This window comes from Oncorhynchus mykiss, chromosome 32 (genome assembly GCF_013265735.2).
Source record: "Oncorhynchus mykiss isolate Arlee chromosome 32, USDA_OmykA_1.1, whole genome shotgun sequence".
NCBI classification, from domain to species: Eukaryota; Metazoa; Chordata; class Actinopteri; order Salmoniformes; family Salmonidae; genus Oncorhynchus; species Oncorhynchus mykiss.
This window is the reverse complement of record NC_050572.1, coordinates 14,948,281-14,963,958: the sequence shown is the minus strand read 5'-3', so window position 1 is coordinate 14,963,958 and position 15,678 is coordinate 14,948,281. Positions and strand designations below refer to the sequence as shown.

Here is a 15,678-nt window from a genome sequence, read left to right as displayed (position 1 = left end):
ACAGGGCTAGAGGAACATCACTGCCTTGCCCAGTGACAGGGCTAGAGGAACATCACTGCCTTGCCCAGTGACAGGGCTAGAGGAACATCACTGCCTTGCCCAGTGACAGGGCTAGAGGAACATCACTGCCTTGCCCAGTGACAGGGCTAGAGGAACATCACTGCCTTGCCCAGTGACAGGGCTAGAGGAACATCACTGCCTTGCCCAGTGACAGGGCTAGAGGAACATCACTGCCTTGCCCAGTGACAGGGCTAGAGGAACATCACTGCCTTGCCCAGTGACAGGGCTAGAGGAACATCACTGCCTTGCCCAGTGACAGGGCTAGAGGAACATCACTGCCTTGCCCAGTGACAGGGCTAGAGGAACATCACTGCCTTGCCCAGTGACAGGGCTAGAGGAACATCACTGCCTTGCCCAGTGACAGGGCTAGAGGAACATCGCTGCCTTGCCCAGTGACAGGGCTAGAGGAACATCGCTGCCTTGCCCAGTGACAGGGCTAGAGGAACATCACTGCCTTGCCCAGTGACAGGGCTAGAGGAACATCACTGCCTTGCCCAGTGACAGGGCTAGAGGAACATCACTGCCTTGCCCAGTGACAGGGCTGGAGGAACATCCTTGAAATGATAGATCAATCCATCTGATCCTTTCAGAACATCATTATTATTTGCTGTTGCAATTTTAAAAATACACGAATCAAACTTCACTTGAAGTGTAACATACCTGGCTTGCATAGAAGTGTCCAGTGATTTTGACGATGACCTGGTCATTCTCATCAGGTGTCTGGTCTCTGGGGACCACCACCTCAGCACTGGTCAGGTTCTGCAGCTCATTCACCTGGGGGGAGGGTGAGAAGTGGAGAAAACACAAAATATCCCTTTATATTACAGCCTAGGTAATAGGTGGTGCTTTCAATTATTCTGCAGGAGAATTAGAATACTTCTGGCAACCATAGTCACACACAGGAGTCGGCCTACCGTTTTGCCTCCCTTGCCGATGACACGCCCAGCAGCGAAGGAGGGCACCTTGATGTGAGCCTCCAGTTTCACCTCCTCCTTCGGCCCAAAGAAGTTCTCCTCCTTTAGCTTCCCAAAGATACGACCCTGAGCCTGGAACAGGGCCAAGAGTCAGAGGAATTTCCACAACCCTTGATTCAAGCATCTTCATAATATCTTAATTAACTTGACTGGGGCATCAATCAACAGCTGTGAATGTGCCAGATTTAGTCAGCTAGCCAGTTAACTGTACAGACTACAATTTTGTTCTATGGACCTCTGGTGTTGTGGGTATTGGACACCGCATGGCTGGTGGAGAAAGCGACAGGGGTCCCAAGGGCTCCTACCTTGAACTGGGCCTCTGGTGGTCCCGCGATAATCACCATCCTTTGCTTGGCGTCCATGCCGTCTGGAGGTGCTACCTGAGGGGAGGGACATAACACGTTAACACACTTTACCTAAATCAGGTCCCACTGCTTCCCTTTACCCCATTAGGGGTGCATCATAACAGCCTGAAGAGGGCACCACCCAAATCCAATCTGAACTGGAGATCTGAGAGGATTGATGGATATAAGATGAAAAAGGAATCGGAATATTTGAAATTAAAATACCTGGTTTGCATCTACGACACGGACTTCATCTGCACTGATCTAAATCAGAGGGGGGAGAATAGGTGAAAAGAACAAAATTATATGTGGTTTGCATCTACGACACGGACTTCATCTGCACTGATCTATAACGGAGTGGGGAGAATAGGTGAAAAGAACAAAATGATATGAGAAGCTATTTTAGGTTATTGAGATGCAGCTCAAACCCCTCCTGTCAGTTAAGTCCCTCACCTTGATGGAGGCTCCGGCGTAGCGCGACAGCTGCTTGATGTGTTGACCCTGTTTTCCAATGAGCGCTCCGACCGCCAGAGCCGGGATGAACAGATGGACCGTCTCAGACTCCGGCTGCCCCTGGCCCTGTGGAACAGTAGAGGCCACACGACCATAATGAGAACACAACAGAGCCAGTCTGACCGTAAGGAGACCACACCAGGCAAACAGCAATAGCAGCCCAGTTGACCACAACCAAGCAACTGATGCAGCAACACAGGAAGAAGCCTCACAGGGCTGGCGTTCCAAATGGTTCCTCATTCCCTCTAGAGCACTACTTTATTTTGATTTACTTTTTCTCCCCAATTTCAGAATTTCCAAACTGAAGTTATGGTCTTGTTCCATTGCTGAAACTCCCGTACGGACTCGGGAGAGGTCCAGAGCCATACGCCCTCCAAAACACGACCCTGCCAAGCCACACTGTTTCTAGACACTTCTCGCTTAACCTGGAAGCCAGCCACACCACTGTGTCCGAGGAAACGCCATTCAACTGGCGACCAAAGGAGGCACCCGGGCCCGCCACAAGGAGTCGATAGAACACGATGGGACGAGGACATCCCACCAAACCCGGATGATGCTGGGCCAATTGTGCACCGCCTAATGCGTCTCCCGGTCATGACACAGTGCACTACTTTGGATCAGAGCCCTGGTCAAAAGCAGTGAAATAGAGGGAATAGGGGGTCATTTAAGACACTGCCAGGGAGACCGGAAGCAGACCTGATAGGAAACTTCAAGTGTTTTATTAAATATGAGGTATAACTTTGTTAACTTTTCCCCTCCGTAGCAAATAGGATCACAATAGCACTGCATAATCATGAAACAACTGTACATACATATTTGAAGAGGTTGAATAAAACTAAACAAAATCCTCAACTTCCGAACATGGAGTGGGTCCCAATTATCTCTCCTTTCTCCCCAAGTGAACACTTGTTCACTTCCCTTCATGGTTTTGAAAGAAGAAAAAAAAAGACTGGTATATGGACAATCCCTCCTGCCCATGACAATACAACACTTAAATTAGTGGGGAATAGTGAACGAGTGAGGAAGGAGAGATTTATTGGGACACACCCAGGCTATAAGAGACCCTGACTCTAGAAAGATGAGAAAATCTAGCATCCAGCACCTAGCTCAGGTAACAGCATTCCCAGAGGGATCTCCATTTATCTGCAGCAACTGAACACATCCAACTAAACCACAGTATATGGATGGACCACTCAGATAATCCCTTTCAGAATGCTTGACCCGGCTTAGTCCCTCACCAGCGCTTCCACACACACACATATTACAGATTATTGCATTAAAAAGATGACCTGCAGCAAACGGCGTGGGCTCACTGCACATGCCTGGTGTTAGAGGGAAGTGAAATGGTTGAGATCTTTTAGATGAAGGGGCGGGGAGGCATGGTCCTGCAGGGATTACTATTCCCTATTTAGTGGCTGTGGTCAAAAGTAGTGCACTATAGGTAATAGGGTGCCGTTTGGGACAGACCTGCTGTTTTAAACTAGAGGACACCAACTCATTACACTTCAGTTGGGGGTAAAGTCATTCAACCCGAGATCACATTCAGAAGGCTCCAGATGGGAGCAAACCTTTTCACCAGGAGGCTGTTCCAGATCAAATTGTCTAATAGAAAGGTGCCCGTTTGTAAACATCTGCGACCATTTGTAACCTTCTAAACATGCCACGGTGTTCAATTGCTACACTTTCTTCAGCTGAAGATTTGAGGCCAAACTAAACCCAGTAGAAACTGTGGCCACCACCCAGCAGATTTGAGGGAAATGAACAAAACATGAGTTAGGCAATCCCTAGGGGTCATAGGTTACTGGGAGGGGCTTGGCTGTGGCAAGCCCTGCCTTTCTACCCAATCCAGCAGCTAGCAGCCAGAAGCCGTGCAAAGCACTGTGGGAAGGAAGACTTACAGAGAGGGGCTGGCTGCTCGCTGACAGCACAGACGCCCAAAATGGCCCTTCGCCCCCGAAGTAACTGCTCTATAGGAGAGAATAACACAAAACCAAGTCACTGTCCTGCCCCCAAATGGCTGCTCTATAAGGAGAGAGGAACACAGACACGGTCACTGAAAGATCCAAAATGGCTTCTCAGTCAGACGTTGGTCTGTTGTAGGTTTCTTCTTGCAGAACTGCTCTGTAAAGAGGGGACATCTTTAAGCATCACTGTGGAGTAAACCCAGGGAGGTAGGGGTCCAGAAACTCACCCCGAAGGAGGAATAGCCACCCTGGGCACCGGGAGGTGGGGCGTTGTGTCCCATGGAGGGGCCCATACCTGGAGCACCACCAGGGAACAAACCCAAGGCATTCAGGTTGAGTCCTGGAATCAGGTTAGACTGGAGCTGGGTAGAGAGAAAGATTTACTACTAGACAAAATGACCAAGAACAGAAACATTCTCTGGGATAAACGACTCAAATACAAAGTTAACTTTATATGGGTAGCTGCACAGCCTAAAAAAAAAGCCATGATCTCCCAGGTTGCATCCCAAATGACACCCTATTTATTCCCTATAGTACACAAAAGTTGAAGTAGGGTGCCATTTTGAACAACTCCAGATTATTTGGTTCCACCAACAGTGCCCCCAGTGGGTTAGTACAAGGACCTACGTTCATTGCGGCCACGTCGTTCTCATACGACTCCCTGACCTTCTTCATCACTTCCTCCTCAGCGCGGGAGCACGCCTCGATGGACCCCTTCACTGTGATGGTCCTCTCAGGGTTGTACAGCGTCAGGTCCTGGAGACTGAAGGACATCCATTACCACCTTGGTTTCTAATGTGTGTGTCTTATGAGACAGTCATGACTGTCCCGTGAGGCTCTAAATAGGTCAGATCAGCTTGCAATAAATAACTTCAACAAGACCACCTCTCACCCGCAGAGGGGGGGGTGGGAGGAGGGAACTGAGGGGGGGGGACTGGTGGGGGTTAACACCTCATGCCCTGTTGTAAATCCAAATTCACCCAAGGAATGTGCTTTAAGACTTTTCTCGATGAAACTAACATGTTCAAAAGCATCAATATTTCTAATATAGAACGTGGGGAACGGGCAGAGGTGACCTAAAAGAAGACTAATGTCGTCTTGGTTGTTATTTTGTGGTGATAAAGTAAAAAATGTTATAAAGGAAATACTGTAACTTGAGAAGTACACACTACATGTACAAAGTTTCCATCTTGTGCATGCTATATGAAAAATGTGTTTTTGTTGGGGGGGGGTGATTTTAGAAACTATAAGAGGAAATTGTTTTTAAAACTGTGCACAGTACGTAGTCACTGCCCCCTTGAGTGAGGTCAGAGCGTGTCAGCCTGACGGAACCGCCCCTTTTTAACAAACTGTATAAAATGGGTTAAGAATTAACATTAGACTAGAGACGTAGAGCTGCAGCTCACATTTAAAGTGGTTTGAACTCAATCTCTACATGAGGTAGACCTCCCAGACAACTGGTAGACCTCCCAGACAACTGGTACGCTGATTATCTGTCCTAAGTATTTAGAAAAGCGAATTGAAGTGGGACCATTCTACTACTCTGCTCAAATCACCGTATTACACTACTCATCACCCCACTGGGAACCCTCTACACAGCTAGCTAGCCCATCTTCAAAGAGGAAGTTTCAGGAGCGAATGGAAAGAAAATCGATTCTGTAGTTCTGTTCAGGACTACATGACAAGTCACGGGATAACGGACAACTACAAAGGAAGACAACAGTATGAGACTTGTTGGAACCATTTTGGACCGAGCCTTATAAGCATGCCGCGAAAAGGCCCAACCACCTTCAAGGAGGCCAGTTCCGAGAGGTACGACCTTTCACAAAAACATTCACGATTTCTTAGTTCAAGCGGGTAAAAACATTCAGTTTAATTCGGGAGATGGTAACTAAAGAACCGCTGTCGTGGTTCCCTAAATCCTAATGAGTTAAATGGTGCATGATAAATAAGAAGAAAAAAAAGAATCAGGTAACAATTAAACATGCTGGATTAAATAAATCAGATTAATGTTAGAAGTCAAGTCACATCTAGGGTTGCAAAGGGTTGGAAACTTTCTGGTAAATTTACAGAATTTTCCAGAACATTTCTCATGGGAAGTTAAGCCCGGGAATTTTGCTTAAATTCAAAATTGTTTGCTTTTATCAATTTACAATTTTTTGGGGGTGGGGAGGCACAAGGCAATGTTAGGACTTGTGGCATATTTTGGTTAAGCTATCCCCAATTCAATGGAATTGCAACCCTCTGAATGCACAGTGCATTCCTCCATCACATGTACAGCTGATTCTCAAGATATTGCACACTAATGAGATGCTATTGAGCACACACTACTACACTGTCTGAGCAAAGGACTACATGCTTTCTGGTAAATTTTGATTACAATATTGGGTGGGGTGAATATATTTTATATGACTAATTATTTTTTGTTAACTAGTAAATAGTAGCCAACAGCAAAGTGTGTTTAAATAATTTCTAAACTTACTCAATTCAGCTAGTTAGTTTTAGCTTGCTTGAGCCTGCTAACTGAGGAGTGTTAATTCACCTGTTTCCATACAGGTTTAATTTTAAAACATTCTTACAAAGGAGTTGTTTAATCTAACTGCTTAACTATTTATCTGAACATGGATTTGGTTTGTTTTTTACTCTTTTTTTCCTAATCGTCACAGGAAAATGCCACAGGCACTATGATGTGTGGAGACATTTCAGTGCAGCTAATGTAGAAGGAAAAGCTGTGTACATTTGCAAATACTATGCCAAATAATATGTGAAGAATGCAACAAAGATGCAGAATCATATGGCCAAGTGCATAAAGTTCCCTCAGATTTATGAATGTACTTCGGCCAGCATACACCCCTTCAACCAGACATGCTGATCTACTCATTTGCTGAATGCAAAGTTCAACAGAGTTCAAGTGAAGGTCAAGCAAATCATAGAGAAAGCAGAATGTATTGCAACCATCCCTGATGGGTGGTCGAATGTTTGTGGGTAAGGAATAATTAACTACATCAATTGCCACCCCTCAACCAGTATTCTACCAGAGCAGACAAGGGACAGACACACCGATCTCTACATTACAGAGGGGCTGAAGGCAGTCAATGACCTTGGACCACAGGAGGTATTTGCACTGGTGACAGACAATGCTGTGAACATGAAGGCTGCTTGATCTAAAGTGGAGGAGTTCTACCCTCACAACACACCCATTGGCTGTGCTGCTCATGCATGGAATCTGCTCCTCAAGGACATTATGGCACTGAAAACAATGGATACACTCTACAAGAGAGCCAAGGCAATGTTTAGTTATGTTAAGGGCCATCAACTTACAACAGCAATCTACCTCACCAAGCAAAGTGAGAAAAATAAGAGCACCACATTGAAGCTGCCCAGCAACACCCGCTGGGGTGGTGTTGTCATGTTTGACAGTCTCCTGGAGGGGAACAAGTCTCTCCAAGAAAATGGCTATATCACAGCCTGCTGAGATGGACAGCCCCCATCAAGAGGATCCTCCTGGATAATGAATTTTGGAAGAGAGTGGTAAACAGCCTGAAACCTATAGGAGTAGCCATTGCACGGATTGATGGAGACAATTGCCATCCTGTCTGATGTTCAGACTCTGCTTGTAGAAGTAAGAGAAGATATCCATACTGCCCTGCCCACTTCACTGTTGCTCCAAGCAGAAGAAACTGCAGTTCTGAAATGCATCAAAAAGAGTGAAGAATCATGCCTGAAGCCCATACACACGCAGCGTACATGTTGGACCCCAAGTATGCTGGCAAGAGCATCCTGTCAGATGCAGAGATCAACAAGGCCTATGGTGTCGTCACTACCGTGTCTCACCACCTTGGCCTGGATGAGGGCAAGGTTCTTGGCAGTCTGGCGAAGTACACTTCCAAGCATAGGCTTTGGGATGGAGATGTAGTATGGCAGTTGTGCCAACATATCTCATCAGCCACCTGGTGGAAGGGACTGTTGATATGAGGCTCTTTTCCCTGTTGCCTCCATCATCCTCCAAATGCCACCAACATCATCCGCCTCAGAGCGCAACTGGTCCTTGTTTGGGAACACACACACACCAAAGCACGCAACAGGCTGACCAATACAACGGTTGAAAAATTGGTGGCAAGCCGGACAAATTTGAGGCTTTTTGAGCCTGACAACGAGCCATCCTCAACAAGGTTGAAAAGTGACAGTGAAGATGAGGCCTCAGAGTCTGATGTTCAAGAGGTGGACATTGAGGAGGTACAGGGAGAAGACATGGAAGCCTGAGAGGAAGACAACCAAGGCTTTAGTTTATAGACTATAGTTTTACAGATCTATGTTGAAAACCTTTTTGGGAGATGTGATGGATCATTCAATATTCCCTTTCTTTTGTTGTTCAGTGAAATCATCCCATGTGAAGTGTCAACTCATTTAATTAAAAGTTAAAATCGTAATTAAATTATTTCTCTTTCTATTGGAATGATTTAATCATTTGCAATGATGTCTACTTATGATAAGGTAAAAGGTTTGTTTGTCTCCATATCATATGGTAAATATCCAATGCAAAAAACATCTACATTTAAATGGTATTAATTCACACATATTCACGTTAATTCCCACACAATCCCATTAAATCCCACGGAAAGTTTCCTCTGAATATTGCCCAAAATGTGCAACCCTTGTCATGACACATCTTGTCTGCAGTAATCATTCTGATGGTATGTGCAAAGAACCTATAGATTAAGAACTCCAGAAACAGTCTGCTTCGCAATGTGTTCCCAGAAATCTTGGTTTGAAAACTGTGGCTTGTGTATTTGAGTTTATGGTTGATTGTATGGGGATGTTGGTCTTCTTACGGGGAGATGGTGATCTTGGTCTCTGTGTCCACTTCAATCTTTTTTAGGTTCCGTCCTTCCTTCCCGATTAGTCGGCCCACAAAGTTGTTGTGAGCCAGAATCTTCAATGGAATCTCCTCAGTACTGTGGATAAAGGAGACACCGAGATGAGAGAAGACGGCTCAATGGGTCAAGTTATAGAATAATAATTAAGAATAGAAGTTTGGTATCCTAACATGACTGACTAGGCATGGGCAGTTGAACTCAACATGATTTTGGAGGCCTGCTGGTTATGTGCGTGTGTATGTATGCGTTCTCCAGCTGAACTCACAACTTGGTGTCGAGGGCCTCCTTCTGCATGATCTCCATGATGGTCCTGCAGGCATTGGAGCAGCCCTCTGGGGTGGAGTGGACCGTGATGGGCTTCTCTGCTGCTCCCGCATTCTCCTTTCTGTGGATGTCGATCCTATAGAGGGGCAAGAGAGACTGATTTAGAAGGGAAGAGTCGTTTTTGTTACCCTCTAAACAGTCTGTATTCTAGCGGTTACACTACCAGCTGGTCCCGTACTACTCCCAACCGGAGACAGTCGTTCAATACCTGTGTCCACCCTCCGTACTGCCTCAATCTCACAGAATCACTAAAGATGGTTGAAAAAGTCAACGTCCATCGTTTTCAACTTGAGATGCCTTGAGAGGTTCACATCAATAGGTAGTTGGAGCCAAAATTAACATTTTCTCAGTGAGTAATTTATTCTGTGGGAGTGAGCTTTGTATTGCCAAGCCTCATAAAATTATATTTATGGTTATAAATCAAGGCCATGTTCAGTAGCCAAAAATAGCAGATAGAAATGTCATTAAGAGCCCATATGATTCCTTAGTAAGAGAGGGGTGTTGTACATGCACAACATTGCGTCCTGCTGAATGCACCCCATTAGAATGTTGTGTACATGAATGTGTACATGATCAAGGAAGCAGTCCTACTTTGAGTGTGTCTGTTTTGTGACATTGCGAATCGTGGCTCCTTCCTTGCCGATGATGGCTCCTACGAACTGTGTGGGGACGAGTATGCGCAAAGGGACGTCCGACTGCAGTTTGGGGCGCGCCCCCAGGCCTGGGGAACCCGATCGCAGAGGGCCACGGGGGACAAAGCCCCTCTTACCCCCTCCCAGGGTCGGGGCGGCAGCAGCCGCCGTCTCGTCAGGGATGTACGACACCTTCAGGGCAAAGTTCTCCATCAGGAAGCCATTCAGCTTTTCCATCGCCCTGGCAACCACAGAGAAAAAGCTGTCAGTCACTAGGCAGGTTTCCATTGATGCAGGTTTATTTGAGAAAAGCAATGTGTCAAACAAATAAAACGTGTCATGGAAACTTCAGATATAGAATACATTTCTAATAGAATTTTGACCCGTTCGATGGGGTTTAATTCTTATTTTGTTGAATGTTCATTATTTTGACAAATGATAGAAACTGTGCTGTTCAAATAAAATTGCCCAATCATTTTGAAGGTACGGGGGGGGGACATGTCATGGTCCCAGTTGCATCTGCAAACAAATAATTTCTCTGTACGGAATCCATATCCTATATGTTAGCTGTAAGCTAAATAACCAGACGGGAAGTCAACAATGGCTTATTAGGAATAAATAAATGTTTTACCCCCCTTAACGTCATATCCAATTAGGATCTTGTCTCGTCGCTGCAACTCCTTCGATACATGACCCGCCAAAACGCACAGCTTAACACCCGCCCACTTAACCCGGAAGCCAGCCGTACCAATGTGTCAGAGGAAACACCATTCAACTGACGACCGAAGTCAGCCTGCAGGCGCCCGGCCAGCCACACAAATGTTATTTGTCACATGCGCCACATAAAGTGGGGTAAAAAAAAGTATTTAGTCAGCCACCAATTGTGCAAGTTCTCCCACTTAAAAAGATGAGGCCTGTAATTTTCATCATAGGTACACTTCAACTATGACAGACAAAATGAGAAAACAAATCCAGAAAATCACATTGTAGGATTTTTAATGAATTTATTTGCAAATTATGGTGGAAAATAAGTATTTGGTCAATAACAAAAGTTTCTCAATACTTTGTTATATACCCTTTGTTGACAATGACAGAGGTCAAACGTTTTCTGTAAGTCTTCACACACTGTTGCTGGTATTTTGGCCCATTCCTCCATGCAGATCTCTAGAGCAGTGATGTTTCGGGGCTGTTGCTTGGCAACACGACTTTCAACTCCCTCCAAAGATTTTCTATGGGGTTGAGATCTGGAGACTGGCTAGGCCACTCCAGGACCTTGAAATGCTTCTTCCGAAGCCACTCCTTCATTGCCCGGGCGGTGTGTTTGGGATCATTGTCATGCTGAAAGACCAAGCCACGTTTCATCTTCAATGCCCTTGCTGATGGAAAGAGGTTTTCATTCAAAATCTCACAATAAATGGCCCCGGATCAGTCGTCCTGGTCCCTTTGCAGAAAAACAGCCCCAAAGCATGATGTTTCCACCCCCATGCGTCACAGTAGGTATGGTGTTCTTTGGATGCAACTCAGCATTCTTTGTCCTCCAAACACGACGAGTTGAGTTTTTACCAAAAAGTTATATTTTCGTTTCATCTGACCATATGACATTCCCCCAATCTTCTTCTGGATCATCCAAATGCTCTCTAGCAAACTTCAGACGGGCCTGGACATGTACTGGCTTAAGCAGGGGGACACGTCTGGCACTGCAGGATTTGAGTCCCTGGCGGCGTAGTGTGTCACTGATGGTAGGCTGTGTTACTTTGGTCCCAGCTCTCTGCAAGTCATTCACTAGGTCCCCCCGTGTGGTTCTGGGATTTTTGCTCACCGTTCTTGTGATCATTTTAACCTCACGGGGTGAGATCTTGCGTGGAGCCCCAGATCAAGGGAGATTATCAGTGGTCTTGTATGTCTTCCATTTCCTAATAATTGCTCCCACAGTTGATTTCTTCAAACCAAGCTGCTTACCTATTGCAGATTCAGTCTTCCCAGCCTGGTGCAGGTCTACACTTTTGATTCTGGTGTCCTTTGACAGCTCTTTGGTCTTGGCCATAGTAGAGTTTGGAGTGTGACTGTTTGAGGTTGTGGACAGGTGTCTTTTATACTGATAACAAGTTCAAACAGGTGCCATTAATACAGGTAAAACGAGTGGAGGACAGAGGAGCCTCTTAAAGAAGTTACAGGTCTTCTCATCAATCTACATACAATACTCCATAATGACAGTGAAAATGAGTTTACAAATGTTGGCAAATTTTGTAAAAAATTTTTTTTTATTTTTAAAACACCTTTACATAAGTATTCAGACCCTCTGCTATGAGAATTGAAATTGAGCTCAGGTGCATCCTGTTTCCATTGATCATCCTTGAGATGTTTCTACAACGATTAGAGTCCATCTGTGGTATATTCAATTGATTGGACATGATTTGGAAAGGCACACACCTGTCTATATAAGGTCCCACAGTTGACAGTGCATGTCAGAGTGAAAACCAAGCCATGAGGTCGATGTAATTGTCCGTGGATCTCCGAGACAAGGCACAGATCTGGGGAAGGGTACCAAAAGAAATGACTGCAATATTGAAGGATCCCAAGAACACAGTGGCCTCCATTCTTTTTCATTTAACCTTTAACTAGGCAAGTCAGTTAAAGAACAAATTCTTATTTTCAATGACGGCCTAGGAATAGTGGGTTAACTGCCTTGTTCAGGGGCAGAACGACAGATTTGGCAGCTCGGGGATTCGAACTTGCAGCCTTTCGGTTACTAGCCCAACGCTCTAACCACTAGGCTACCCTGCCGCCCCAATGACGGCCTACCCCGGCCAAGCCCTAACCTGGACAACGCTGGGCCAATTGTGCTCAGCCATATGGAACTCCCAATCATGGCCGATTGTGATACAGTTTGGAATCAAACTAGGTCTATAGTGATGCCACTCGGGAGCCTTAAATGGAAGTTTGAAACCACCAGGACCTCTTTTTAGAGCTGGCCAGCAGGCTAAACTAAGCAATCGGGGGAGAAGGGCCTTGGTCAGGGTGGTGACCAAGAACCTGATGGTTACTCTGACAGAGCTCCAGACTTCCTCTGTGGAGATGGGAGAACCTTCCAGAAGAAAGACCATCACTGCAGCACTCCACCAATCAGGCATTTATGGTAGAGTGGCCAGATGGAAGCCAGTCCTAAGTAAAAGGCACATGACAGCCTGCTTGGAGTTTGCCAAAAGGCACCTAAAGACTGACCATGAGAAACAAGTTTCTCTGGTCTGATGAAACCAACATTAAACTGTTTGGCCTGAATACCAAGCATCACATCTGGAGGAAACCTGGCACCATCCCTACGTTGAAGCATGGTGGCAGCATCATGCTGTCGGGATGTTTTTCAGCATCAGGGACTGGGAGACTAGTCAGAATCGAGGGAAAGTACAGAGGTCCTTGATGAAAACCTTCTCCAGAGCACTCAGTACATCAGACTTGGGTGAAGGTTCACCTTCCAACAGGACAATGACCATAAGCACATAGCCAAGACAACACAGGAGTGGCTTCGGGACAGGTCTATGAATGTCCTTGAGTGGCCCAGCCAGAGCTTGTACTTCAACGTGAAAGAACAGTTCTGTAGATGCCTGAAAATAGCTGTACAGCGATTCTCCCCATCCAACCTGACAGAGCTTGAGAGGATCTATAGAGAAGAATGGTAGAAACGTCCCCAAACACAGGTATGCCAACCTTGTAGCAGCATACGAGGCTGTAATCCCTGCCAAACAAATTCAACAAATTACTGAGTAAAGGGTATGAATACTGAAGTAAATGTAATATTTCAGTTGATTTTTATACATTTGCTAACATTTCTAAAAACATGTTTCTGCTTAGTCATTATGGGGTATTGTGTGTAGATTGATGGGGGGGGGGGGGGGGGGGGGGGAACAATTGAATCCATTTTCCACAAAATGTTAATAAAGTCAAGGGGAGTCTGAATATTTTGAATGCACTGTACAGGGGGTACCGGTACTGAGTCAATGTGGTTAGTCGAAGTAATCTGTACATGTAAGTAGGGGTAAAGTGACTACGCATAGATAAACAGCAATTAGCAGCAGTGTAAAAACAAAGGGGGGGGAGGGGGGGGGGGGGGGTTCAATGTAAATAGCCCGGTGGCCATTTTAATAACTGTTCAGCAGTCTTATGGCTTGGGTGTAGAAGCTGTTAAGGAGAGTTTTGGTCCTAGACTTGGCGCTCAGGTAACGCATGCCATGCGGTAGCAAACCATAAGATTGCGGTTCAGCAAACCATAAGATTGCTGAACAGTTATTAAAATGGCCACCGGGCTATTTACATTGAACCCCCCGCTTTGTATATAGTTACTGTATGGCAAGAAACTTGGCCCCAGTGATGTACTGTGCTGTACGCACTACCCTCTAGCATCTTACGGTCAGATGCAAAGCAGTTGCCATACCAGGCAGTGATGCAACTGGTCAGGATGCTCTCGATGATGCAGCTGTAGAACCTTTTAAGGATCTGGGGACCCATGCCAAATCTTTTCAGTCTCCTGAGGGGGAAAAGGTGTTGTCGTGCCCTCTTCACAACTGTCTTGGGACCATGTTAGCTTGTGGGTGATGTGGACACCAAGGAAAATCAAACACTCGACCCGCTCCATTATAGCCCCGTTGATGAGAATGGGGGCGTATTCGGGCCCCCCCCTTTCCTGTAGTCCACGAACATCTCCTTTGTCTTGCTCAAGTTGAGGGAGAGGTGTCTGACCTCCCTATAGGCTGTCTCATCGTTGATCAGGCCTACCACCATTGTGTCGTCAGCAAACTTCATGTGTTAGAGTTGTGCTTGGCCATGCAGTCGTGGGTGAACAGGGAGTACAGGAAGGGACTAAGCACGTTCCCTTGAGGGCCTCCCGTGCTGAGGAACAGAGTGTTAGATGTGTTGTTGCCTACCCTTACCACCTGGAGGAGGCCCGTCAGGAAGTCCAGGATACAGTTTCCAAGTTAACATAAACATAGCTACTGTCACAGAACTAATAATATAAAGCTGTCAGTCACAAGAGGAACTTGCTTGACCCCTCTGGATAGGCTACTGATGCAAGGTCAGTTGTGTTCCAAAGTCAACTGACAATTTTATTTTCTCACTACTGAAACGAGATCTGGATGATAAAAGCATTAGAATAATCATGTGTATTAGTGCAGGGGTGGAACAAACCCCTGTTGCTCTTCAAGGCCAGGACTGACTGTTCTGTGAACTGCACTAAATGTTCCCATTCATTTTCATACACCGTCCACGCCCACTTTATCAGGAATGGTCAGGGCGCCACACACACCAGAGGGCAGCAGTGAGCTAGCTTCTCTCAGCCAGCATGTTACTCCTATAGCAGCCACTTAGAATGGACTGCTTTGGAGGGTGACGAGGAATGCGCTGCACTAACAAATCAAAGGGGATCAATTCAAATGCAGTGCTGGGAAAAGTGCAAACCACCTAAACAAGTCTCTGCATTCTACAAGAGCAGTCTTAAACTAAGAAAAGGTGTGTGCTTACTGTCTGGCCTGGTCCTTGGCACCGTATCGAACGTTGACCACTGCCGTGTCTGTGTCTGTATTTACTGTGGAGGGAGGGAGAACAGACTTAACACCCACAGGGCAATACAAGTTTATACACTAAACATGCACTTCAACTGAACAGTTACAGACTTGAACAAAAACCTACTAGAAACAGCAGATACAGAAAGGCTATGGTGTGTGTGTGTGTGTGTATATACCTTGCTCGCAGTTCTCCACTGTGCCATACTGAGCCAACATGCCATCCAGAACCTGAGTCAGAACCACAGGGGAGAGAATGTGACTAGAACCAGACCAGAGTTCCAGTTAGATACCAATGTCTTTTTCACACTATCATGGGGACTCAAACTGGCTTTCTAGTGAGTACAGTTTAGTAGGTAAGCCTTGTGTGAGAGAACGGCACATCCATCTCCTGTTTCTGTAGCGTGAGGCTGCTTGATGCATCAGTGGACAGGG

At 45.9% G+C, this 15,678-nt stretch overlaps 1 protein-coding gene across 4 annotated transcripts in view; it reads right to left on the bottom strand.

The window, feature by feature from the left end:
• Positions 1 to 15,678, bottom strand: part of LOC110487975 (insulin-like growth factor 2 mRNA-binding protein 3) — a 38,511-nt gene that overhangs the window by 8,195 nt on the left and 14,638 nt on the right. For 2 of the 4 annotated variants that reach the window (XM_036970717.1, XM_036970720.1), the window contains 13 exons: positions 15,423 to 15,474; positions 15,203 to 15,266; positions 9,648 to 9,929; positions 8,998 to 9,132; positions 8,688 to 8,810; positions 4,483 to 4,618; positions 4,083 to 4,217; positions 3,790 to 3,858; positions 1,832 to 1,957; positions 1,604 to 1,642; positions 1,340 to 1,414; positions 975 to 1,106; positions 721 to 834 (listed from right to left, as the gene is read on the bottom strand). In XM_036970717.1, the coding sequence (XP_036826612.1) occupies positions 721 to 834; positions 975 to 1,106; positions 1,340 to 1,414; positions 1,604 to 1,642; positions 1,832 to 1,957; positions 3,790 to 3,858; positions 4,083 to 4,217; positions 4,483 to 4,618; positions 8,688 to 8,810; positions 8,998 to 9,132; positions 9,648 to 9,929; positions 15,203 to 15,266; positions 15,423 to 15,474 (1,482 nt within the window). The remainder of the gene's footprint in view (positions 1 to 720; positions 835 to 974; positions 1,107 to 1,339; positions 1,415 to 1,603; positions 1,643 to 1,831; positions 1,958 to 3,789; positions 3,859 to 4,082; positions 4,218 to 4,482; positions 4,619 to 8,687; positions 8,811 to 8,997; positions 9,133 to 9,647; positions 9,930 to 15,202; positions 15,267 to 15,422; positions 15,475 to 15,678) is intronic. The other 2 variants (XM_036970718.1, XM_036970719.1) reach the window with 2 other exon arrangements.